Source organism: Schistocerca cancellata, chromosome 1, assembly GCF_023864275.1.
Source record: "Schistocerca cancellata isolate TAMUIC-IGC-003103 chromosome 1, iqSchCanc2.1, whole genome shotgun sequence".
NCBI lineage: Eukaryota > Metazoa > Arthropoda > Insecta > Orthoptera > Acrididae > Schistocerca > Schistocerca cancellata.
In genome coordinates, this window is record NC_064626.1 from 15,586,635 (window position 1) to 15,612,332 (window position 25,698).

General features: G+C 44.6%; 1 protein-coding gene across 1 annotated transcript in view; it reads left to right on the forward strand.

Moving 5' to 3' along the window:
• Nucleotides 1-378: 378 nt before the first annotated feature.
• Nucleotides 379-25,698, forward strand: part of LOC126164408 (phosphofurin acidic cluster sorting protein 2) — a 704,396-nt gene continuing 679,076 nt past the window's right edge. The window contains exon 1 of the mRNA XM_049920238.1: nucleotides 379-510. Within this exon, the coding sequence (XP_049776195.1) occupies nucleotides 401-510 (110 nt within the window). The 5' untranslated portion in view covers nucleotides 379-400. The remainder of the gene's footprint in view (nucleotides 511-25,698) is intronic.

Sequence of the window (25,698 nt, forward strand, 5' to 3'; positions counted from 1 at the left end):
ACTGTTGAATACCCCATTAGGTATCTAGTTCCTTTCATAAGTTCCAAATAAATAAAATAGGAGTTGGAACTAAATTTATAAAGAAAACTAAATACCACTTGAATTATTTTATGTAAAAGGCTGTACGAACCAGTCGTAGGAAACAATGCAAAGGCAGATTAGCTGGTTAAATGTTTATACTGACTGTAATCAGTTTAAATTCACACGGTAAGCCGCTAAAGCGTATTTGATATTAGCGGTCTCCTGCAGTACTTCTCGTTGTGAATTGACGCAGTCCATAACAGATGGCACTACAAGCAGTCTACGGAGCTCCATCCGTTCAGCGCGCTCTGTACGAAGATTTGGAAACCAATGCTGTAATCTCGCCCGGCCGGAATATCTTTGGTCAGTCGGCGTAAACATGGCGGAAAAGGCGAGTAAGCCGCCGCCAATCGTGGGGATGAAGCCCGTTCCTATGAAGCTTTTTGCCACATGGGAAGTGGATAGAACTCCCTCGAACTGCATTCCAAGGTAAGACACGCACAAAAATCAGATAGTCAAAGCAAATTACCGTTTTTTTCGTCTGCTCCTCTCACTTCGATATTGGCACTGACGTTCGTTGACATTGTCAGTGAACCGTGTCTCGTGGAGTACCTTGCCGCCAAATATTATTTGTAAATCCTTGTCAGCATCTTGTTGTGTTTGCCATTGGAGAGACAGTGCGAAAGAAATATTAATACGTCACGAAATGCATCGTAGACTCCCTCTTGTTCGCTTACAGCTTACATGTCAACAACGGCCGTTATTCTTACTGGATCGTGTTTTGTTTACTTTTTGATGATGCTGCTTGCAGTTTTTTGCTGAAGTCTTACTGTGCTTAGTGTGTTTAAACTCTATGCTCAGGGATTAATGAATCAAAGTTATATGCATACGTCGTCTGAACATTTATATTTTGAATGAATGATTCATGGAATGGTGTACTTGTTTACGTTTATATTATGTCAAAATATGGGAGTGACGTATGTGTCTTACAGTTTAGACGTACAGATGTTTATGCTAACTCCCTGGGTACTGTTTATAAAACGAAGCACTGTTATTTTACAACTTATGCTAATTCTCTTAAGCATAATGCTTTGTGCTATGCTTAGTTTGGTAAGACGGTGCAGTCAGTGTTTGAAACTCCACTGTAGTATACTTTGGAAGGCGTAAGCGCTGCAGTGTAGTAAGAATAATATATATAGATGAGAAAGTCCGTTGCCTTTATCAAGTAATATATACGTTATTACGTTGTAAGGATCCGTTACTGAGTTTGCGCTTTTGCCATGAAATATATTTGGCTCCTACGAACAGCCAGCTGACTTGTCATTCGTGCTTGGAAAGCATACAGCACGACGCAGTGTAGATGTGAAATACCACTAATAAAATTATATTTGAAGGATATCTGAATTTTAGTGTTTTGTGGAGGTAAGCATCCAGTCTTTCCAAAAAAGGATAATGATTTTTTTGTCGATTGTTTATTACCTTTTAAATTCGTCACAAACATGTGGAACAGAAAGCAAAGTTAACAATAGCAATTTCATTATGACAGCAGTTTTTATTATGAACAAAGGAACACAGTTATATAATAGTAGTATGTCGGTATACTTAGCGCTCTGAAGTAAACAGTAAGTGCGCGAAATCTGATACTGAGGGGCTTCCTGGGTTATGGTTAGACACCATATCGCTAAACTGTAATGACATCCGCTGATTCTCAAATACCTCAAGTAACATATTTGGAAGCCACTTGTGCAAGAGCTTTGCTTGTGACATGCAATGTCAGTTGCCCATTATCTCTGTTTATACAGTAATATGAAAGTTATGCAGTAAATTGAAAACTACTAAGACCTTTAGATACAAAGGCTGTTTTCTTAAGTTGGTTGTGGCTGAGTAATATTAAGGGTTGATATTTTGTACGTTGACTGTCTTTGACAGTAATTCCTGTGCTTCGACATTTCTACACTTCCTACGATTCTGCAGAACGTGTTCTATACCTTGCGGGTGTCATTTGCAGCAGCATGGCAATAAGTACAATAGCTACTGAATCTGCGAGCACTTATATTAAAAAATCCTCTAAAAGATTTTTAAAATATTCATTTTCTGCTATGAATGGATTCTTTTGCCACTTGGTTTATAGATGCTGATCATTTATATTTTGTGCCGTCTTCGTCTTTCCCTGCTTATTAAGTTCTGTTGACCGGTACAAAATGTAGACATTCGTGCACACCATCTTTTAGCTAAATGATCATACTCGCGAAATAAGTTGGTAAATATTTATTCTGTTCCAAACCTTTATGCGGCAAGTATCAGCAAGTCGTGCCTTCGGTAGCAGTGCATGAACTCGTATCGTGCTTCTGGAAGTGGGGTCATTGGTGGTTTACGAGTTTTAAAGCTTACAAGAGAGTTATTTTTTTGACAAGATGGTTCGACAACTTCCCTGCTTGTCTTCAGCAGGTGTTGGTCGCTGTTTGGACTCTAGCGAAACTGTGAATGGGCGTATCTGTGCGTCTTCCTAGCGTGTTCTGAATGCTGTTACACTGTTTCGGGTGCAACGAAAATAAATTCTGCAGGACTATTTGCGAAATAACCACTGAACTGCCTTCAACGGCTCTGCCTTTCAACTTCTAGTAGGACGTACTCACTCGAAGGGTCCATAGCGTCCGTGGTAGTAATGCGTTATCCATTGTTAACTGTTACGAGGCCCTCTCAATGTAGACGACTGGTTTGTTTCAATCGCAAGTAAGTAATTAAAAAAGTTTCTTGGCGACTGCCTATTTCTCTGGACGTGCCGCTAATTTCCAGTACGTGTGGTAATTCTGCAGGGCTTTAGTCCTGTGCGAGCTTTTAGTTCAAGCAGCCCTAGCACTTAATTGCACTTAATACTTAAATAAATGGACGCCCAATGAAAACTGTAGTTTGGATAAGGAAATATACTACGCTGAACACGCATAATTTAACTCGTTCCACGGAAAGTGGGACATATGTGTTACCTGTGCGAAGTGGTATCAGGCGTTAGTAATTGGATGTTTCTGGGAAAGTGTTTGTAGACCGTATAGTATGACACTTCGAAACTCGAACGTCACCAGAAATCAGATGATAGAATTGTATCGAGACGTAAGGTTGACTGACCTGAACTATAATCCATACTGTAAGTACGCACGCATCCACCGTTAGATTTAAAAATTTATTCACATACGTCATTTACGCATCAGAACGTTGCTCACGAGCCGAAACGCGGTCATTGGTGTAAATTGCCATTAGTGGCATAAATTACGGTAGCGTAAATACCGGAACGCGCCGTTGGTTGCGAAAATTACCGAGGAAAATCCTGCAGTAGAATTACGAATCGATCGCAGCATCACTTCCGTTTTTTTTTTGTTTTTTTTTTTTTTTTTCAGTACAGACGGAGATAGATGTATTGTACATTACCAGAATGGAGCTACAATTTTATTGTAGTAATTTTCGTCGTTCAGTCCTGTGCAGATCATGCATGTCATTCATCTGAGCGCTCCATGTTATTGGTGTATTTTATCAGGCAAGATTATGGTCACGTGATTTTGTAGTCCGAATCAGGTAATCACCAACATTTTGTTATACTCGAAACAACTTATGAAACGAGAGTTACGGTGCAGTATTACAAATTATGATTGTTGAAGTTAAAGTTTATATGATTATTGATTGATGAAAGCCACCACAGCTGTTGTATTGTACATTTATTGTCATTAGCGGTTTCCCACTTAGATCATGAGGTTGCCAAGTTGTGCCAATATCGTGATACAAAAGGTACGGTTGTCACATATACAGGGTTATTACAAATGATTGAAGCGATTTCACAGCTCTACAATAACTTTATTATTTGAGATATTTTCACAATGCTTTGCACACACATTCAAAAACTCAAAGTTTTTTTAGGCATTCACAAATGTTCGATATGTGCCCCTATAGTGATTTGGCAGACATCAAGCCGATAATCAAGTTCCTCCCACACTCGGCGCAGCATGTCCCCATCAATGAGTTCGAAAGCATCGTTGATGCGAGCTCGCAGTTCTGGTACATTTCTTGGTAGAGGAGGTTTAAACACTGAATCTTTCACATAACCCCACAGAAAGAAATCGCATGGGATTAAGTCGGGAGAGCGTGGAGGCCATGACATGAATTGCTGATCATGATCTCCACCACGACCGATCCATCGGTTTTCCAGTCTCCTGTTTAAGAACTGCGGAACATCATGATGGAAGTGCGGTGGAGCACCATCCTGTTGAAAGATGAAGTCGGTGCTGTCGGTCTCCAGTTGTGGCATGAGCCAATTTTCCAGCATGTCCAGATACACGTGTTCAACCGTTTCTTCGCTCACTGCAGGCCGACCCGTTGATTTCCCCTTACAGAGGCATCCAGAAGCTTTAAACTGCGCATACAATCACCGAATGGAGTTAGCAGTTGGTGGATCTTTGTTGAACTTCGTCCTGAAGTGTCGTTGCACTGTTATGACTGACTGATGTGAGTGCATTCCAAGCACGACATACGCTTTCTCGGCTCCTGTAGCCATTTATGTCTCACTGCGCTCTCGAGCCTCTGGCGGCAGAAACCTGAAGTGCGGCTTCAGCCGAACAAAACTTTATGAGTTTTTCTAAGTATCTGTAGTGTGTCGTGACCATATGTCAGTGAATGGAGCTGCAGTGAACTTATGAAATCGCTTCAATCATTTGTAATAGCCCTGTATTATAGACAAAACTGGCATCAGTTGCCACAAATGCAGCTGTGGTGGGTTATATTGATAATTAATATTAGGTTGGTGCATAAGTTCGTTGCGTTTTTGTTTTGCATGTTGGTATCCCGGTTCCTTTGGGTTTATTTATCGACTGTTATTGTTTATTTATAGTTCACTTTTGTTGTTTTTTACACAATGTTATTTTATCATTTGGTCGTAGTGCGTGGAGCTGTGGACGCTAGAAAATGGAGTGCCAAGTGGAGAAATCGGAACATTCTGACATATTCTTCTTTTTGAGTTCAGTAGAGGGGTGGCAGCAGCGGGGGCATCCAGAAACATTTGCGCCGTGTATGGGGATAATGCCATTGGGTAGAACACGGCAGGGAAATGGCTTTCTCGTTTTGACATCAGTGACGCCACTTCCGGGAAGACCTTCGGGGTGTGATGACTATAATTTAAACGCATTAGTCCATAATTATCCACAACAGTCTACAACGGTACTGGCAAATGTGATGAACTGTGATCATTCCACCATCGTGCGTCATTTACATGCAAGGTAAAAAAAAATCGAGTATTTGGATACAGAATGCTCAAAGCCAAAATCACAAAAATCAGCGGCTAGCCATATGTGCGTCTCTACTTGCTCGTCACCAATTGGCTCGTGAACTACGACGTCCATTGCTATCTTGTGTCATTACGAGACATGGTTTCCTTATGTTAGGAAAGAAGGGAATGGCTGAGCCCAAACGAAGCAACAACTCCCGCACAAAGACCTGCGCACATGAACAAAGGGTAATTTTTATGCATGTGGTGGAACAGCAACTGTGTGTAGTGTAGTGACGTTTTATTGCCAACAACGGAGAGGTCCTGCAGACGCAATCGAAGAACGACGACCGCGATGACTGCGTGCAAGTGATGCTGCTGCACGATAGCGCGCGCGCGCAGTGCGCCAGATTGACAAAAAACACTGTACAGGAGTTGAGTTGGGAAGTCATTCCGCACACACATTAATCTGAGCTTGCGCCCTCAGATTTTCACCTTTCCCGCTCTCTATGGAACAACCTTCGAAGAAACTACCTTTCCAGATGAAAATGCTTTCCGAACATGGATGAGTGATTTCCTCGCCTCAAAACCACTTGATTTCTACGGTCGCGGAATCGTTACAAATACTGCAGGAGAATATATAATTGATGACTAAAGTCTCGGTTATGTGTATCTGCTGTGTTTATTAAACTAATGGAAAAAAGCTACGAACTCTTGCAGCAGCTCAATATTAGTGTTAATCAGCTGTTGTCTACAACATGATAAAAATTATTAAATTAATATTGCTCGAGAAAATACTCTTACTGTTTTCATAGCTAGATAAATACTTATTATTTTAAAATACAGATACGTGTAACATTAGTTACGAAAATGTTGCCAAAATAATAGAATAACAAAGGAAGTTTTCCATGTGGCTTGGGGCAGCAGTGGAAGTGACAAAGGAAACAAGTGTGTTACAAAACGCTAGAACACAGGTGAATGGGGGAAAAAAAGGATACCTGGAAAGGACGGATGAGTAAAATAAAGTACACGGAGACGATGTACGGAAAAGAAATGTTGAGTTACGTCGCCAATAAGAAACGCCTTATTGTCAATACGAGAATGGTGGCAGAAACCCTATTACTATGTACACACACGGAGACAGAATTAACCACCAGATCTTGAAGAATCATATTCTCATGTTCCATTAACTCTCACAGCTAGCAGCCTCGCTGTGAGTCATCTGATGCATCATTACTACTTACATTTCATATTTTTCTACCGCCATTTTTGTCCGGTTTGTTATTTGGCACTCAAAACTGATGCGCCAGTTTAAGTTGCAAGAGACATGGAATTTCCGTGATCAAGAGCAATGCGAAGTCCAGAAAAAGGATCTGAAGATGGAAAGAAGGATAAACTCTGAAACATTCGTTTAGTAGGCTGATACCTTACCGAGCGGCGTTCAAATAGTGGAAGGGCAGCGAAGAACATCTGTTTTACCCGACCTAGGTAGACTGTATAGGCGAAGCGCTGCATGGAAAAGCTCAAAATTGTCACCCAGAAAGGTGCCCAGTCATGAGTATGATGATGTGTAACTGTTGGTTCTCGTGGTGTTAGGTTTTGCGTTTTCAATCTTTTCTCCTTCTCGACAGTTTTAGTAACTGGTTCAGGGAACTGAAATTCTCTTCGAAAGTAGACGACGTTGCTACTGTAAAGCTTAATTTTTTTTTTGTTTCGAACAGCTGGCATTACTCAGAACCAGCTATGTGAAACTGAAAATGAGAATACTCAAAAAATGTCGAATTATCGATTTCTAACGCCTCGTTAATTTTTGCAGTTCGAACCTCACCGCATCAGAGGCCCGCTGCCAACTTGACTGCACAAGTCGACCGATTCATGACTCGCTTCGTAGCCAAGCTTTAAATCACGAATCGCTTTACTACGGACAGCAATTGAAATTCCTTGTGTACGATTCACGGTGCAAGATTCGGGAAATCACTGTGCAACATTTATCGATGTACTGCAGCTCTCAGCGGACATGCTTACTTGAGCGACTACGTCCGCGATGTCTCGACTGTCTTTACTCGTGGATCGTTGACAACGGCTTTCACTTTTCCACTGAAAAAACTGTCTGAACTTTGGCGGCGTAAGGAGTTTGAAATCTCCGTACTGTTGCTCTTCAGTTTGTCAAGACCACGAAATTCTTGGGGCTCAAGCTCGATAGGCAACTATCGGTCCTTCCACGTACCTCATGTGGCAGCACGCTGTATCCGATCTTTAAATATGCAATGCGTTTTAAACAGTACTTCATGAGGAGCGGATCGGGAAATCCTCCTCCACTTATACCAATGCCTTGTCCGATTAAGAATGGACTGTCTCGTTTACTCATCTGCACGACCGTCTATTTTACACCACCTAGGCGTACGTTTGGCCATTGGAGCTTTTTACACTAGGCCAGTTATGAGCCTCTACGCAAACGCTGCCGAACTACCGCTTTGATAGCGGCGCGATGTTTCTCTCAGCAGATACGCGCGCCGTCTGTCCTCTGTGCCCAGCCATCCATCCTAGGCGTCCTTTTTTGATGACAGCCGTGACCGTCAATACGGGGTAAGCGCAACTTCTTTGTTACCTCCCGGAGTTCGCTTGCGTATACTGCTTCGGAAGCTTAACCTTACGTTACCTGCCACGTTCCCAGTTTCAGAGAGCCATTCACCTGCCTTGGTTTCTTGCAGAGGTCCACGTTCATCGTGGACTTAGTTCGCTTCCTGAGGACACTTCTCTAGATTCGACCCATCGCTGTGTGTTTCTTCAACTTTGCACGCAACGCGCAGACAGCACCTTCGTCTTCGCCGATAGCTCTAAGACCGACCGTGGTGTCGGATGCGGCTTTGTCATTGGCAACAAACATTTTAGATACCGGCTTCAACAACAGTGCTCGATTTTTTACTGCAGAACTTTTCGCCTTCTATTAGGTTACCCAGTACATCAGACGACACAGACTTCTCAATTGCGTATTATGTTCCGATTCACTTAGTGCCCTCCAGAGTTTGTGTGTGCTATACACACACCACCCCTTAGTACAACGAATCCAATGCATCCAGTCGCCCGCTGATGTGATGTTCATTTGGGTCCCTGTGCGGGTCGGGAGTGTCGGGGAATGAAGCTGCCGACGCTGCTGCTGCCACCTAGGCTGCAGCCCAACTACCTAGGCTTTTAACTGTTCTGTCCCTTCGGCAGGAACGTCACTATGGCACGGTCTTCTCTATATGGGAGCGAACTCCGGGAAATTGAACACCTCCCGACGGCTTGGACAACTCCCTCTCGCCCCACTCTTCACGAGGAGATACTTCCAGCTTGGCTGCGTAGTGGGCACCGCCGTTTTAGTCGCCATCATTTAAGTGGAGACACCACACCGCTCTCTGCTTACTGGAATCAACCACTGACAGTGCACTGTTTTCTGATCCAATGCCGATTTTATAACCGTTGACGTTTTAATTGTATGTTTGCCATTTGATTTATCAGATATTGTAGCAGATACAGCACGAGCTATAGACCGCGTTTTACTTTTTATTCGTCGTAGTACTACGGCGAAGGATTTCTAATTTTCAACCGTTTGAGCAACTTCCTCAAAGATCGTTTTTAGCTGTCCCTCTACTCCATTCGATTAGTTTCTGAATACTAACGAGTTCAAATTCATTCGTAATTGACCATTTTGTGTAGGACACAGGCGCTTATAATTTCAGCTGTTTTGCACCATTAGGGAACAACAAACAACAAAATTGTGCGGCATTGAGGCGGTGATTGAGTCATTTGGATACAAATTAGAGTACGCGCCAACGCATATCTCCTTGTCCACTGGGGACAAATTTTTATGCAATGTTTACATTCGGCCGTCTCATGAAGAAAAAATTGTTTCTAAGGTACAATTGATACTGTAAATTTTCGTGTTTCTTTAGGTGGGAGGGATAATTCTCCAGAACTTTCTTAGCTTTTTTTTCCTTTTTTTCTTTTTTCCTTGCATGTGATAAAGCACTACCAGTCTCAAGTGTTTCACAATGGGTGGTTTTCTGTTGTCGGAGTAACTTTTTTTTTCTATTCATCACTAACATCGTACTGTCGGTATATTTCCAGTACTGGTAATTAGGGAAGTATGTTAGTGTCTTGTCTGATATCCGCCGCAGCACATGCATTTCGTTGCAGACTCTTTTTACAATGTTTTTGTTCCGACTGTAAGAAATTTAAGTTCTCTGAATGTCAAGGAAGTTGCTCAATCTTCGTTGCCAAGAACCTGAACAGTGAAACTAGACGAATATCTATGGCTGAACCGCGCAAACATTGTTGGAATAGTTAGGTGCGTAGTTTAGATGTCAAACATATTTCTAACGATTTTAACTTATTATACCATATTAAATGCTGTCGCTACATATTTTCGTTTTTAAATGTTTAATGTAGAGAAAATAGTTAAGTACGAAACGAGAAAGATCATGGTAACGTCTGATATCTTTCTACCAAGCTAACCGGGAACGGAGAACATCAGTTTATCGTTGTTCTCATAAATCAATATAGCAGAATGCTCCTGAAAGATAGTAGCAAATTTTTCCTTCCGCGACCCTTTTTTTTTTTTTTTTCACTCGCCTTAGCAGTGGCGAGCTGGTCGGTAAATTTTAGGTGGAGAACACGGCTAGTGCCTAAAGCGAATTGCGTTCTCGAATTAAAATACTACGGTGATGTGTTCGCCTTATTTATACTGCGTAAAAAGAAAAGCGTCTGTAAGTGAGAAGTGTAATTGACGTATTTAAATTTGCGTCTATACCTCCAAGTACATTAAAAGATTATTTTAAGCGTTAGAGGAATGTTTGTTCAATATTGTTATGTTAGTCGGGTTATATTCTGTATTATACACGTAAATGACCGCAACTACCGCCGGGAGAATTCACAATTGTGGCGTACTCTAAAACCTGTACTATAGGTTTGCTACCCCACATTACAGTCGTATTTGTTCTCGGAAGAAAGTGCAGCTTTTTGTGAATTCTTGTTTGTGCTTGCTTTTCAGACAAATTTTAACAAAAACTTGTTTTATGTTTATATAGCATTTGCTTAAGGAACCTGATCTGTGCATGTCGTTGCTTACCTCGCCAGGCATAAGGCACAAAGTAAAAAATGCAGACTCTAATGACCCACCTGTGAGAACCCTCTAAAGACGAAATCATCATCTGGTGCTTGGGTCAAACCCTTCTAAATATGGCGCGAAATTAATTTTAACTCTATAGAAATGTGAATCCTACGCGCTTGTATGCAGTGACTTGTCTCAAAGATAGCCTCCATTGCACGCCGTATAGATTCGAGAGAGAAAACTCGTCTTAATTCGTACTGAACTTCAGAATCACGAGAGATAAGCGTTGTAAGATATCAGTGTCAAGAAATCAGCTGCTTTCATTTGGACGCTCTGTAGGATACATACTGTTCACAACTTTGAGAGTTACGATTCATCTCGTGGAACCAAATGCAGTCTCCATGGGATGATCGTCCACGTTTCAGGAGTCTGTATCGCGCAGTAATGGAGGTTCTGCAGAGCATTCTGCGTAGAAGCGCTTTTACGGCGTGGGTCGTTAAGCCCTGTCCTTGGTTCGCAGCAGTTTTCTTGCAGTTCTTCGTTATCTGTTACGACCTGTACCTTTCATTACTGGCATTCAGCACACGTGTAAGCTGCCACTAGTTCTCGAAACGAGTGACCACCCCATTGTGGTTGGAGTGTTTCTCTTCACAACTCAAAGGTGTTTTGTCTGACACACCCGTGGTTTCCCTTTGCTCCAGAGGCTGTTCTAACTAGTTGTTATCGTCACTGTTTTGTTGTTGGAAGTGTAATACCGGATGCACACCGATGAGCCATGCAATTGTGACCGCCGAATTAAGTGTTTGGCCACCTTTGGAACGCAATATAGCAACAATACTACGTGCCACGGAATCGACAGGTCAGTGTTAGGTTTCAGGAGGTATGTGGCCCAGATGTCTACGACCCGATCAGGCAGTTCACGTAAATTACGGGCCTGTGGTTTGTGCGTGCGAAGCTGGCGCCCGGTAACGTCAGATGTTTTTCATCTGGTTCGCATCTGGTGACTTTGGTGTCAAAGACATCAACGTTAATTCACTGCCACGCTGCTCAGATCACTGTAGCACGATTCTGGTCTTGTAATAGGGGAGTTATCCTGTTGGAAGGTAGGCACGTGGTTCGCAAATATGTTCATGCAGACCATAGCTGTCACGGCGCCTTCGCTTACTACCACAAATCTCGCGGAATAGCAGTTGAATGGCCCCCATAACCCCAGACTGCCATCACCGGTGTGGAGCATGTTCCTAACAAACAACCGTTCACCTGGAAGACGACCATCGGCGTCCTGCGACAAGAAACGTGATTCACCCGAGCAGGTGACACGTTTCCACTGATCCAACGTCTGATCTCGATTATCTCGTGCCCGCTGCTGTCGTAATTGACGATGGCGTTGGATTAACACGGGTGCGCCGACCAGTCGTCTGCTGCCGCGGAGCGCCGTGTTCAACGGTGTGCACTGGACGGTGTGCTCCGAAACACTCGCGCCAGCATTCCAGTCTGCCCAGCTTTACACGGCGGGCGATCTCCCAAGCGCTGCGTTCTCTGATGCTGCACGGATGTCACCAGACACCTCGCGGCTTACCCGTGGCTTCCCCGTCCTTCAGCCACTTTTCACGGATCCTCACAACAGCAGCACGAGAGCAGCCGACCAGCTTTGCCGTTTCCGAGATGCTCCTTCCCGAGCACCGAGCCACAAGAATCTGCCCCATGTTATGTCAGTGGATTTCCCCATTTCCGGTCTGTACCGTCGCTAGAATGGTTTCCAGATTGTGTTACTCAAATTTCGAACAGCGCACGGAATAAACGAACACCTAGATCTTTCCATGCGAGCTCTGATTTCTACAAACATTAAAAAAAGTTTTGCATCACCTCGGTTCAGAGAGCTCCGGAGCCTGTACAGAAAATTGGAATAGCGTGAACATCATTTTCGCCCATTTTATTGCTCGTGAAAACCACGCATTGCATGTTGTACCACCAGACAGCGACACCTTCAGAGGTGGCGGTCCAGATTGCTGTACACACCGCTACGTCTAATACCCAGTTGCACGCCCTCTTGCATTGATGCATGCCTGTATTTGTCGTGGCATACTATCCACAAGTTGATCAAGGCACTGTTTGTCCAGATTGTCCCACTCCTCAACTGCGATTCGGCGTGGATCCCTCACAGGGTCACGTCGTCCATAAACTGCCCTTTTCATTCTATCCCAGGCATCTTCGATAGGTTTCATGTTTGGAGAACATGCTGGCCACGCTAGTCGAGCGATGTCGTTATCCTGAAGGAAGTCATTCACAAATTGTGCACGATGCGGTCGCGAATTGTCGTCCGTGAAGACAAATGCTTCGCCAATGTGCTGCCGATACGGTTGCACTGTCGGTCGGAGGATGGCATTCACGTATAGTACAGCCATTACGGCTCCTTGAACGACCACCAGCGGCGTATGTCAGCCCCACATAATGCCGCCCCAAAACAGCAGGGAACCTGTATCTTGCTGCACTCACTGCGACAGTGTGTCTAAGGCGTTTAGCCTGACCGGGTTGCCTCCGAACATGTCTCCAACGATAGTCTGGTTGCAGGCATATGCGACACTCATCGGTGGAAAGGACGTGTTGCCAATCCTTAGCGGTCCATTCGGCATGTTGTTGAGCCCATCTGTACCGCGCTGCGTGTTGTCGCGGTTGCAAAGATGGACCTCGCCGTGGACGTCGGGAATGAAGTTGCGCGTCATGCAGCCTATTGCGCACAGTTTGAGTCGCGACACGACGTCTTGTGGCTGCACGAAAAGCATTATTCATGGTGACGTTGTGACGTTGCTTTGAGGGTTCCCCCGAGCCATAATCAATAGGTAGCGGTCATCCACTGCAGTAGTAGCCCTTGGGCGGCCTGAGCGAGGCATGTCATCGACAGTTCCCGTCTCTCTGTATCTCCTTCACGATCGAACAACATCGCTTTGGTTCACTCCGAAACTCCTTGACAGTTCCCTTGTTGACAACACGAGTCGTATACCCCCTTCGTGGCGGAATGACTGGAACTGATCGGCTGTCGGACCGTCTCCGTCTAATAAACGCTGCTCATGCATGTTTGTTTACATCTTTGGGTGGGTTTAGTGACATCTCTGAACAGTCAAAGGGACTGTGTGTGTGATACAGTATCGTTAGTCAACATCTATCTTCAGGAGTTCTGGGAACCGGGGTGATGGAAAACTTTTTTTGATGTGTGTAGGTGATCATTGTTGTATCCTGCCCACTCGTCTAATATAGGGTGCCTAGGCAGCGGTTTCCTCGGATCACTAGACAAAAGTTCAAGCAAATCTTATTAATGGCGTTTATTACAGTAAGTTAAATTGACAATCCTTAACTTTGCGTTTTCACAGAGAGGTGTCGCAAGCAATTGGCGACATGCAAATAATCAGTGTCCTTTGGTATATACAATGTCAGTGCAAGGAAACCACAACAGTTCACAAGTCACGGCCAAAGCGTTCGGATGGCGGCTCGTCTTCAGTGCGGCCGCAACTAGGCCGAGCGGCACTTTGTTCCCTTCGTGCAGAGGCCGCTCCTGCCTCGGTGTCGTCCCGGTCAGCGTGCAGTTGGCTGACGTCGTCTCGCAGCCCTCTCTGCTGTAACGTTCCAGGCCGACGTGCAGGCGCTTGAGGTTACCCTGGAACACTCATTTGTCCCTGTGTAGGTGCAAGTGGGAGTCAACAAAATATTTTCGCATTGAGAGGAGAAAGTTGGTGATCGAAATTTCGTGAGGAGATCCTGCCGCAACGAGAAACTCCTTTGTTTTAATGATGTCCACCCCAAATCCTGTATCCGAAGTTTAACGGATTCCTTTGAGCACTCATGTGGATGGCCTCACACTTTTCATTATTTAGGGTCAAGTGGCAATTTTCGCAACACACGTATCTAAATCGTTTTGTAATTGGTTTAGATGTTCTGATAACTTAACAAGATAAAAAACGACAGCATCATCTGCAGACAACCTAAGACGGCTGCTCAGATTGTCTCCTAAATCGTTTATATAGATAAGCAACAGCAAAGGGCCTACAACACTACGTAGAGGAACGCCAGTTACTCGATGACTTACCATCAGTTACTGCGAGCTGTGAATTCTCTGACAGGAAATCCCGAATCCAGTCGCATAACTGAGACGATGTTCCATATGAACGCAGTTTGATAGCAAACCGCATGTGAGGTACGGTATAAAAAGCCTTCTAGAACTCTATAAATACGGAATAACTTTTAAATCCCTCGTGGATAGCACTCACCACGTCGAGTGCATAAAGAGCTAGTTGTTGCATAAGAACAATATTTTCAAAATCCGTGTGGACTGTGTGTCAATAGACCGTTCTCTTCGAGGTAATTCATTATTTCGAACACAATATTTGCTCCAAAAGCCTGCTGCATACCATCGTTAATGAAATGGGCCTTTAATTTAGTGGACTACTCCTACTCCCTTTCTTGAAAACTGGTGTGACCTGTACAACCTTCCAGTGTTTGGCTGCGGATCTTTCGTCGGGCGAGCGGCTATATATGATTAAGTACGGGAGCTATTGCATCAACCTGAAAAACTGACGAAAACGTCGAACGTGTGCATGTTCCTGTGGGGTAGTTCATTAAGGACGAAGGGTGAACCAAGTGTTACACAAAGATGTCCCTGGAAAGCTCAGGAAGAGGGTAACTCGAGTGAGAGCAGACATTGCAGGGAAGTGGATGCGATGCTGATCGCGACAACGTGCCATGTCGCTCGGCCACTTCCATCACGGGATTTTTGACCTCAGAAGGTATTCCTGTTGTTCCACAGCCCCCCCCCCCCCTATTCAACTGATCTGAGTCCTTGTGACATTTTTCTTCTCCCGAAATTGAAAAAAGTCTTAAAAGTAGTTATTTTGGGACTTTGGAGAACATTCAGTAGACTGTGACCGACGTGTTAAAGGTCGTGCCAGTCGAAGCCTTTCAGCACTGCTGCCAAGACTGGGAACGACGACTCTGCTTGTGTACATTGAAGGGGACAGTGTTGCTGTTCAAAAAATAATAAAATAAATGTCTCTCCGCTTTTGTGGCACACCTGGTATAGTTTCCCTGCCGCGTCACGTGCCCTCAAAGCCACCAGACGACGTTTAGTCTCGCGGTGGGCAGTGATGATCGTGTTCTCGCGTACCAGAGTGTGAAGCACACATAAATCTCTAACATTATTTGTCGAATAGTCCAAGTCAACATAAGGAACAAATATTGTCAGTTAGCTTGAAGTAGTCGTGTGAAAGACACGAATGCAGACGCTAACCACTAAGAGTTAACTTCTCAACAGCGTTAGTGTGCAGAATCAGATCGCCGATCTTTTACAATTCTTAGAGAGCCCACAAATCTTACGGTCTCACAACTGTGGCTGTCAGATGTGTCACGTCCCTCACCAACGATGCAGAGTACGCTGTAGCTCCCGTGCCTCAGTAAAGCAAAGCAGATTCTGCGTTGGGAGGGTCTGCTTGCGTTTGAGAAACTTAGTCATTTGATCCTCGAGAAGGTTAGCGGTTTGCCGTGATGTACGAGTCAGTCAGTGCTGCGGTGTCAGGTCTGCATTCCTGTGCTCTCTCCGAGTACCACGTTGGGAAATAAGTCTGTGAGCTCCTGTGCGTATGAGTAGTGTCTACTGGCCGAAGTGTTTGCATACAAACTAATAATGTTCTCAATCCGAAGGTACGCCCTTAAAATCCTCGACCCTCGAAATGGTTTAGAAAGCCTGTTATACGGGAACCCGGAGTTAAACACGTGCACAAGCACACTCGCACACTACCAGAGACGAAAGAACAAGTCCTAGCAACGACTGAGGATCGAACCCAGAGTTGTTGACTTTGTCTGCTTCTGATTTACTTAGACACTATACTACACATTTCTTTACAGGGCGCCTGTAAATGTATTTGTACACAGGGTGATTCCGTGATGATGATACAAATTTTCTAGGATGATGGAGAAGAATGAACATATCAGTTTGAGGTAAGGGTCTCTCTACCGGAAACGAACGAGTCGAAAGTTATAAGCGAAAACCTTTCTGATAACTCTGGCGGTAGAATACGTGTAGTTACTGTTGTTGTGAAGATTGTAGTGTAGGCAACTTTCAGACGTGGTAGTCTGAACCAAACCATGGAAGAAAACGACCAGTAAACAAGAGCTCCAAACTGCGAGCAGTTGTTCGTCTTCGCTACTGGTGAAACACATCTCCTCGATTGAACAAGTTCTCATCGTTCTTAAGGTAAGCATTTTAGAGTCCATGTTTTCTAGACATTTTATTCGTGCTCGGGTCCATACTGCCACCTCCGAAAGTTGCCGACTCTACAGCCTTACCAACAACAGTACCAGTTTTCGCTTATAACTTCAGACTCGTTCGTTTCCGGTAAAGAAACCCGTACCTCAAATTGATACATTTATCCTTGTACATCATCTTCATCACTGAATCACGCTGAACATACATACATTTACAGGCCCCGGCGCCTGTAGCTGTGATGTTCTGTAGCGTCGTTGGAGGACGCTTCCGGACAAGGGTTCCTGTGTAAAACTTGATCTGGTAAGAAGGGGAGTCCACACCGGCCGGCCTCACAGATTTCCTTCAAACGTTGTACATCTATAATAGGCCGTTAAAACAACTAGTAGGGTGCACTACTCTAGGAATTCCGAACACTTTTCACAACAGAAGTTTTACGTAATTGTTCGTAGGTGCCGGACGTTAGTCATGTTGGGCAAGTGGTTAGCGTCCGAACTATGTAAGGCGGACGCGTATGAGGCTCCCACTCAAACTTAATTTTTAATCTAATTTTTTCCATCACTGGTCACTTTACTTAATTTATGACATTTGAGAGGTAATATAATTTTCAAAAACCACTTGTATTTTCAGAAGTTTTAGTGAATTTCATGTTATTTGACTGCTTAACTATTTTTAATTAAATTTAATTATTAGAACAAACACATATATAACTATCTGCAAGTAAACGAAGATACGCATAGTGTTTCCTGAAAATGTGTGCCTGGCGTGATTTCCGAAATCCTTACACATTCAATGCGGTAAGGTACCCGGAACTACTTTGCTCGCTTCGAGCTGCAGACACCTGAGCAGCGGTGAGGCTTCGCTAATGTAGCAAGAAAGAATATTGTAGGTGCAAACTTTTTTAATATCACAGAATTCACACTTGTACTACAAAAATTAAGTTTGAGTGGGTGTCGAACGATCGCCTCATACGCATCCGCCTTACGTAGCTCGAACGCTAACCACTATACGATCGTGTGACGAGGGCCTCCCGTCGGGTAGACCGTTCGCCTGGTGCAGGTCTTTCGATTTGACGCCACTTCAGCGGCTTGCGCGTCGATGGGGATGAAATGATGATGATGATTAGGACAACACAACACCCAGTCCGTGAGCGAAGAAAATCTCCGACCCAGCCGGGAATCGAACCCGGGCTCTTAGGATTGTCATTCTGTCGCGCTGACCACTTTTTTTTTAGTCTCATTTTGTTCGTTTTTCGTTCGTTGTATCTGCTCGGGGCGGACGTCGCAAGACACCCGTTTCACTTCGTCGTTGATCCATTACTTCAGTTTTTTTTATTACAGAGGGCAGCTGATCCTCTGACCGAACACGCAGAGTTACCGTGCCGGCACCCGCTCAGCTACCGGGGGCGGACGCCAAGCACTTAACCACCACGAATTCTTTAGTCGGGCACCTACGCACAGTTACATAAGCCACATAATAGACGCGTAAACCTTCTCTTGCGATTCTCTCGGAATTGCCAGAGTAGTGCATCTTACTGTTTGCACATACTGTTGTTTTAATGGTCTACTAAAGGTGTACAAAGTTTGAAGTAAATCATTCATCCCAACGTCCTGACCTCCACTTGTAAGTCCCCTCTACAACCTCGAGAACTGTGTAACATGAATTGTGAAACACACTGTATAATTTCGTAAGTATGAATAAATTTTAGTACTACAACATAGTGTAGCGTATGAACCTCTTAAGTCAATTTTGGAGGAACGTACATGGTAGGAAAACGGGTTATACCCTGTATTTTCTTTCAGGCTACAGACGTGGAGCCAGTAGCCATTTACGAGTTTGAAGTCCCTTTCAGCTGAAAGTTGTTCAGTTCGCCATGCATTCTCAGTTATTTCATATACTACTCAGTGCGTGTTTCTACTAAATTCTAAACAGGATACTCTGTGGTTCTCTGAAGCTTTTTTAGTACGTTCCCGCTCGCCCACTCATTTTTTCTCATTGTGTAGTAGACATATGTAGGCTTTCCGATCAGTAGCACTTTTTGCAAAGTCTCGTTTAGAGTACGTCAGATCTTCTGATCTCAGTCCTCATATTTGAGTCTAAGAACAGCTCAACTTCTGCCGTGTTTAACGTACCTTTCGTCTGCAGTAAAACTGAAAGGACGTGAAAAAAACTGCGTATAGCACCACGACGGATTCTCACATTAAATTGCAGATCACTTCTTAACTGGCTGAGCGAGCTGGACAGCGATGCAGTGTTGCGTCCATAGTAAGGTCCTGGTTTATGACTGCTCTAATTTGAGTTCATGATAAGCAGTAGGCGCGCGGCGTGTTATATTTTTGGGTGGAAATCTTTGATTTCCTGAACAACATGATTACTTCTCGCTTATCAGGCCTCGCCAAGGCAGGCTATCACTATCGGGGGCAACGAACGCAGCTCTCACTACGCGCTGCGACGCTCGCAGGTTCATGCGTTGCCAGCTGTTAGCTCTGACACGCCGATATGGGACTCAGCAAACAGCTTTTAATCGTACCAGCGGGGAGCTGCAGGACAGCGCGTTATCCTCAGATCGACGCGGGGACGTAAATCGGCTAAAATAATTCACTGTCAGGTACTGCGTCAAATTTGGACGAGTTGTTTGCAGAACGCGATTGGGTTATTCGCTGGAATTCAACATTACAGCACAGCCTAACCTATACAGACGCGACACTCACTGCTGTGAGAATTGTTACCGCCTTGACAGCCGGTGCGACACTAACGCCCCAAGCGGCGAGAAAGCAGCCCTAAAATCCAAATTTGTATTTCATTATTTTTCTAGATAATTAGGGAAATAATTATTAAATTTTTGCGTTCCAAACATTAGTAAGTTATCAAGAGACACGAATGATCCTCAAATAATGGAAAAACAGTGACTTAAGCTGTAACTTAACGAAGATAAAATACTTGCGAATATGTGTATAATTGCAACTTATTCCATCGAAAACAGGAGAATATAAAATATTCCGTGCGTCAGAATAATATATTTCCTTTTTGTCTGTTGTTATGAAAAGCACTTCTCTTGGCACGCATCAACTTTGTAGGGAGCATAATGTTTCGCACGATCTTATCACTTCACTCGACTTTCTAACACACCAATATTTTTATAAATGTAATTAACTTTGCTTCAAAGGCGAATGTGTTGAAGATTATTACTGTTTGCAACTCAGATGCAGCAGCAGTCGTGGCATTGGTTTCTTCTCAGTTGGGAAACAATTTTGTTGCTTTTATTCTTTTATTATCTGTTACGTTAAATAATGTAGGTACTGCATTCCATACAACTTCCCCATGTTCCACATTCACTGATTTGACTGGAAGTGTAGTGAAGAAAACTTTACGTTTTTGAATACATATACGACGCCATTCTGCTTAAAGGTCAGGCCTTCTGATGTTTATTAGCAGTATTTTTGTTCTTATTGAACACGAAATTCTCCAGTAAATATCTGTACGTTACAATAAAATACAGTAAATATGTGTATGTTACAAGAAAATCGTAAATAAACTATTCTGTATGCAGCGGTTCACACCTTGTAGAGTCATTAGGAAACCTTAAAAAAAAGACATGTGGTCTCTTATTTTTGTTGTTGTTGTTGCAATTTATTGCGCTACAAAAGCTCTCGTTTGTAAAAACTATTCTACAAATCATTGTAAAACATTATGATTCTCTTTCACAAGATCTCGTCGAACTCAGTAGTGTAGCTTCCTGGCCGCTTGACGCTATGCGGTCACAGTGGGTAACAAGAAAGAGACGGAGTCTCGTGACTAGATTTTGGTTAGTCGCACACCAGAGATGTGAAACTTATTTAGTCTATTATTTGTTTTCTAAAACGAACATGAACACTTAGCGACAAACGTTAATTAAAGCACGCTCGAATAATTGAAATATTTACAGACTGTTTTGAACTTCACTGTGACCGATTACGTTAAATAAAACAAACTGGGTAAGTCCAACATTCAAAATAAACTTGTGAAGCACTTAAGTGGATTATTTATAATCCAGGTGCAGTGCCAATTTCTTGCGATCCCAGCAAGGCAACAAAATCCGGTGTGGAGTGTTGTTTAACAGGACTGTCAAATAGTCGAGTGTTTCATTTAGTGAGGAGAAGAAAGTGTCAGGGATCACTCTTTCGACACTAGTTCAGTACATTGTCGTTCTGTTAGTTATCTAACACGTGAGATGAAACATTTCTTTTGCGTTGGTACCCAGCCATCAGGTTTTAAAATCTCTTTGTGCTTTCAGAGCTTTTAAGCACACCATGTGTCGCCGTAGGTGCTCTGCGTTATCCGTCACGTAACTGCCTCCTTACCGCTTTGTACAGTCCGCACAGCGCAGCGCGCCGTAAAGGTTAACTCGCCGGAAGGGCTAGAATCGTTTATCCCAACTCTCTGGTCTCTCATATCAAACCTCTCGTCTAATCTGCGCAGGACTGCTCCCTTCTGTTCTTTATTTCTGGAGCTTCTTTCCGCCGGACAACTAGTGAAACACGTTTAGCATTAGAGTAGTATTCAGTCGTTCACAGCCCACTATAGTCATGTTCTGCCATTTCGTGGTGACGCAAACCACCTTCTGCCTATCCGTACCCGATTGTACACTCTACAGTAGAAATTGCAGCCACAATTAAAAGTCCGGTGCAGTACTGACGTGAGTGAAATACAGCTTGCCGTATTTTTCTGTGTACCTTGAGGACACGCAGACGAGGAAATATTACCTCGATAGTTACAGGAAACTGATCTTGTCAGTATTCCAGGTAAGGTATGTTCCAAGGAAGCACGAAATCGTTTCTGCAAATATAAGCCGGTCGTTGTGACCGAGCGGTTCTAGGCGCTTCAGTCCGGAACCGCGCTGCTGCTACGGTCGCAGGCTCGAATCCTGCCTCGGGCATGGATGTGTGTGATGCCCTTAGGTTAGTTAGGTTTAAGTAGTTTTAAGTTCTAGAGGACTGGTGGCTTAGAGCCATTTGAACCATTTTGCAAATATAATATGCTGGTATTCTCTATAAATATAAAGCATGTTAACTGATATAAGTTCGTAAATGATCACTGTAGCTGAATAAATATCGCGCAGTGTATATATGTAAACTGCCTCATGTTCGAATCTATGTGAAGTTTTGACCGCTATAAAGAGACACATTCACAATTTGTTTATGAAGCCCTCCAGTGCTTTATATGAAACACATTTCGCTGATGTGCAGCTAATTTCCCCCCCCCCAGAAGAGGCGGCGGAATATTGGCTATAAAAGTCGCTTCTGGTGGAGAATGAAATTCCTGGAGTCGAAAACTTAAATTTACTGCTGCCTCTGTTTGACATAATACTTGAATTGTTGACACAGTTTCACTGATATTACACGGTAACTGACTGACTGTTGCGGTGAGTTAGATTTTCAAGCGCACCATTCGTTCTGCAGTAGCGACGACGGTACACCAGAAACGTTGAATACCTTACCACGTCGCCTTCAGTCGACTTACATTATTCATGCGCTGTGCCTCACCGTCAACAGGCTATTCGTGACCGTATCATCCGCTCACGGGAATTTGACGGCCACGGATGTCGGGGCACGGTATAGCGTTCCTGAACGCACTGCGCGGCAGTGGATAAGAAGTTGTCGAGATACTAGAGAATCCAGTAAGCACGTAGGAACTTGATTATAGCGTGTAACGTCACCTGTCAGGGATATGGTAAAATATTTTTTTTAAAACGCGGTGCAGTTCAAACATACTACTGCATTTCTGGGGTCGGTAGATAAGGTTGTCAGTCGTGACTAGCGGAATGTGATAGTTTCCAACGAATCGGTATTGTCCTTATGCGAATGATGGTCCATTTACAGTATGTAGGCAGTAAGGTACTCGTTTCGACCCCATGAGTCGTCTCTCTGTGGCCGTGCTTACAGGAAAATTTGGGGATGGATGTGTTCACCACGTGGACTTGGAATGCTTCAAAGCATAGATGGCCGACTTGGTGTTATGAAGTACACCCCTGGTAAGATGAGTATTATGATTCCGTCAGTGTGACAACTGCACCTGAGGGAGTAATGTTTCCAACAGGCCCAGTCTCTTGTACAGTTGTTAGCTATGGTGCAGGAGTGGTTTTGCGTAACAGAAAGAGATTTCTTTCCTCGATTGGCCTCCTCCGGTATCAGATCTAAAAGGTATCGAAAAAGTGTGGGAAGAGACGAATCGGACTATGCGAGGAAGCTCTCCTTATTTGGTGCCAAAAACTCGTGATGACATTTGCTCTGGAACGCCGCCCTAGCTACCTGAGAAGAGGTGGCAGAAAATGAAAGATTTATTACCCACTTCCTCGCAGATTGCAGTCAGTCATTAATGCTGTAGTTCTTTGGACGGGAAATTAAGTGTGAAAAGGAGCCATACGCCGCGTCCTTTCTTTTGTGATAACTCGTGCCGATACTACCCTACCGGCGTCTTTCAGTCGGTAAGAGAATGTCAGGTTTACGTGAGAGGTGGACACGGACCGTGCGGCATCCGGCGGACCCGGCGGTGCGCGCCCGCCGCGCCACGCCCACCCCCTGCCGCCGCGGCGCAGGGCGGCCGGCGATGATGCGCGCGCAGGCGCCGGCGCCGGCCACTCGCCGCTCCGCAGCCGTCATCCGTGCTTCAGTTCATAGAGCCTCATTCTTGACGTATCATCGTCGCTGGGCTCTAATTCCTCCCACAATATTTGTAATGAGTCTTTGTACACTTGGAGAAATACAAGCTGTGAGTAAATCTTCTTTTGACCGTGTTGCTTGTTTGCTAATCATTTCTGCTCCTGTCAGCTTTCCTAAGGCGACACTTGCCGCACCACACTGTAGCACACCTCTCCTTACAGTTGTGTAGTACAATGTTGTACGTAACACTTTTAAGGACTGAAAATATCTTTATAAGACCCATAAACTGCCTGTTCTATTAATTTCGTCTTCTTTTATTGCAGTGTTCTCAAAATCGAGTCAAGTTTACAAAATCACTTTGCAATATGAGCCCACTTGTCAGTGTGGCGTTGTGCCCCCTCTAGCGTACGTGCTTGCACCGGGAAGGGTGACATAAGGTCATTGTATCCTATCTGCATCTACATTTGTACTCCGCAATCCATCCAGTGGTGTGTGGCGCAGGGCACTTCACGTGCTACTGTCATTACCTCCATTTCCTGTTCCTGTCGCGTATGGTTCGCGGGAAGAACGACTGCCGCAAAGCCTCCGTGCGCGCTCTAATCTCTCTAATTTTACATTCGTGATCTCCTCGGGAGGTATAAGTAGGGGGAAGCAATATATTCGATACCCCATCCAGAAACGCACCCTCTCGAAACCTGGACAGCAAGCTACACCGCGATGCAGAGCGCCTCTCTTGCAGAGTCTGCCACTTGAGTTTGCTAAACATCTCCGTAACGCTATCGCGCTTACCAAATAACCATGTGACGAAACGCGCCCCTCTTCTTTGGATCTTCTCTATCTCCTCCGTCAACCCGATCTGTTGGTACGGATCCCACACAGATGAGCAGTACTCAAGTATAGGTCGAACGAGTGTTTTTGTAAGCCACCTGCTTTTCTAAGGACTCTCCCAATGAATCTCAACCTGGCACCCGCCTTGCCAACAATTAATTTTATATGATCATTCCACTTCCAATCGTTTCGTACGCATACTTCCAGATATTTTACAGAAGTAACTGCTACCAGTGTTCCAGAGGCAATCTGTGCCACAACTGTTGTAGCTACACCTCGATGTCCTAGATATTGGACAGGGGCAGAGATGACGTCAGAGCTCGTCCTACACGTGTTCTGTTGGGGACAAATCTTGAGACCTTCGTATACACGTCAGTACCTCAACATCATGCTGATCACTAACATCACGCAGATAGATCGTGGCGGCACGCGCCGTGAAAAATGGCGTTTCGAACCTGTTCCCTGAAAGCTAACACGCAAAGGTGCAGGATGTCTGTGATGTACTGTCGTGCAGTTCTCTCTGTCACTACCAGCCGTGACCTAAAGTCCCGCGTGATACCTCCCCACACGGTGACGCCACGAATAACACTACTGTGGCCCTCCAAGACATTCGAAGAAGATCGCCGCATTAATCGCCGACGATGGTCATCCACAGCATTGCAGACTCGTAATAGCATCCCGGTCACGGCGCCGATAGAAATGTAGCCGTTTCGTGTTGAAGTGTTACTGGCGGCACCAAGCTCATCCTAACTCCACATCCGCCCTGTCGTCCGTGAACAAGTAATGGACTACAGAATGAGATTTTCACTCTGCAGCGGAGTGTGCGCTGATATTAAACTTCCTGGCAGATTAAAACTGTGTGTTTCATATCAGCGCACACTCCGCTGCAGAGTGAAAATCTCATTCTGGAAATATCCCCCAGGCTGTGGCTAAGCAATGTCTCCGCAATATCCTTTCCTTCAGGAGTGCTAGTTTTGCAGGGTTCGGAGAAGAGCTTCTCTAAAGTTTGGAAGGTAGGAGACGAGATACTGGCAGAAGTAAAGCTGTAAGTACGGGGCGTGAGTCGTGCTTCAGTAGCTCAGATGGTAGAGCACTTGCCCGCGAAAGGCAAAGGTCCCGAGTTCGAGTCTCGGTCCGGCACACAGTTTTAATCTGCCAATAATGGACTGTCTCAAACATTCTGTGTCATCCCACAGTGCTGGTCGAGGCCAACAGCAGCCGGGCTAGGGAATTACATACTGGCCCTGCGTAGGGTGCCGTTAACACGACAGCACGAACGGCTGCTTTTGGAGTGGTGGGGTGGCCAGGAAGCACGGACTGCTGATGACTGGGGTTGCATTGTGTTCAGCGATGAACCGCGGTTCGGCACTACCTCAGGGGACGGTCTACGTCGAGCGTGGCAGAGACCAGGGGAAAGGTCCATTCTTCCGATGTTCTAGAGGGGCACAGCGAGGTTAGTCCCTGAGTCATGGTGTGGGGAGCCGTCGGCCGTGACTTCAGGTCACGCCTGGTAGTCACTAAGGGAACTCTGAGGAGATAGTAGTAAATCACGAACATCCAGCGTCCTCACAGTACAGTATCACGGTGCCATTTTTCAACAGAACAGTGCTCCTTCATGCGTTCT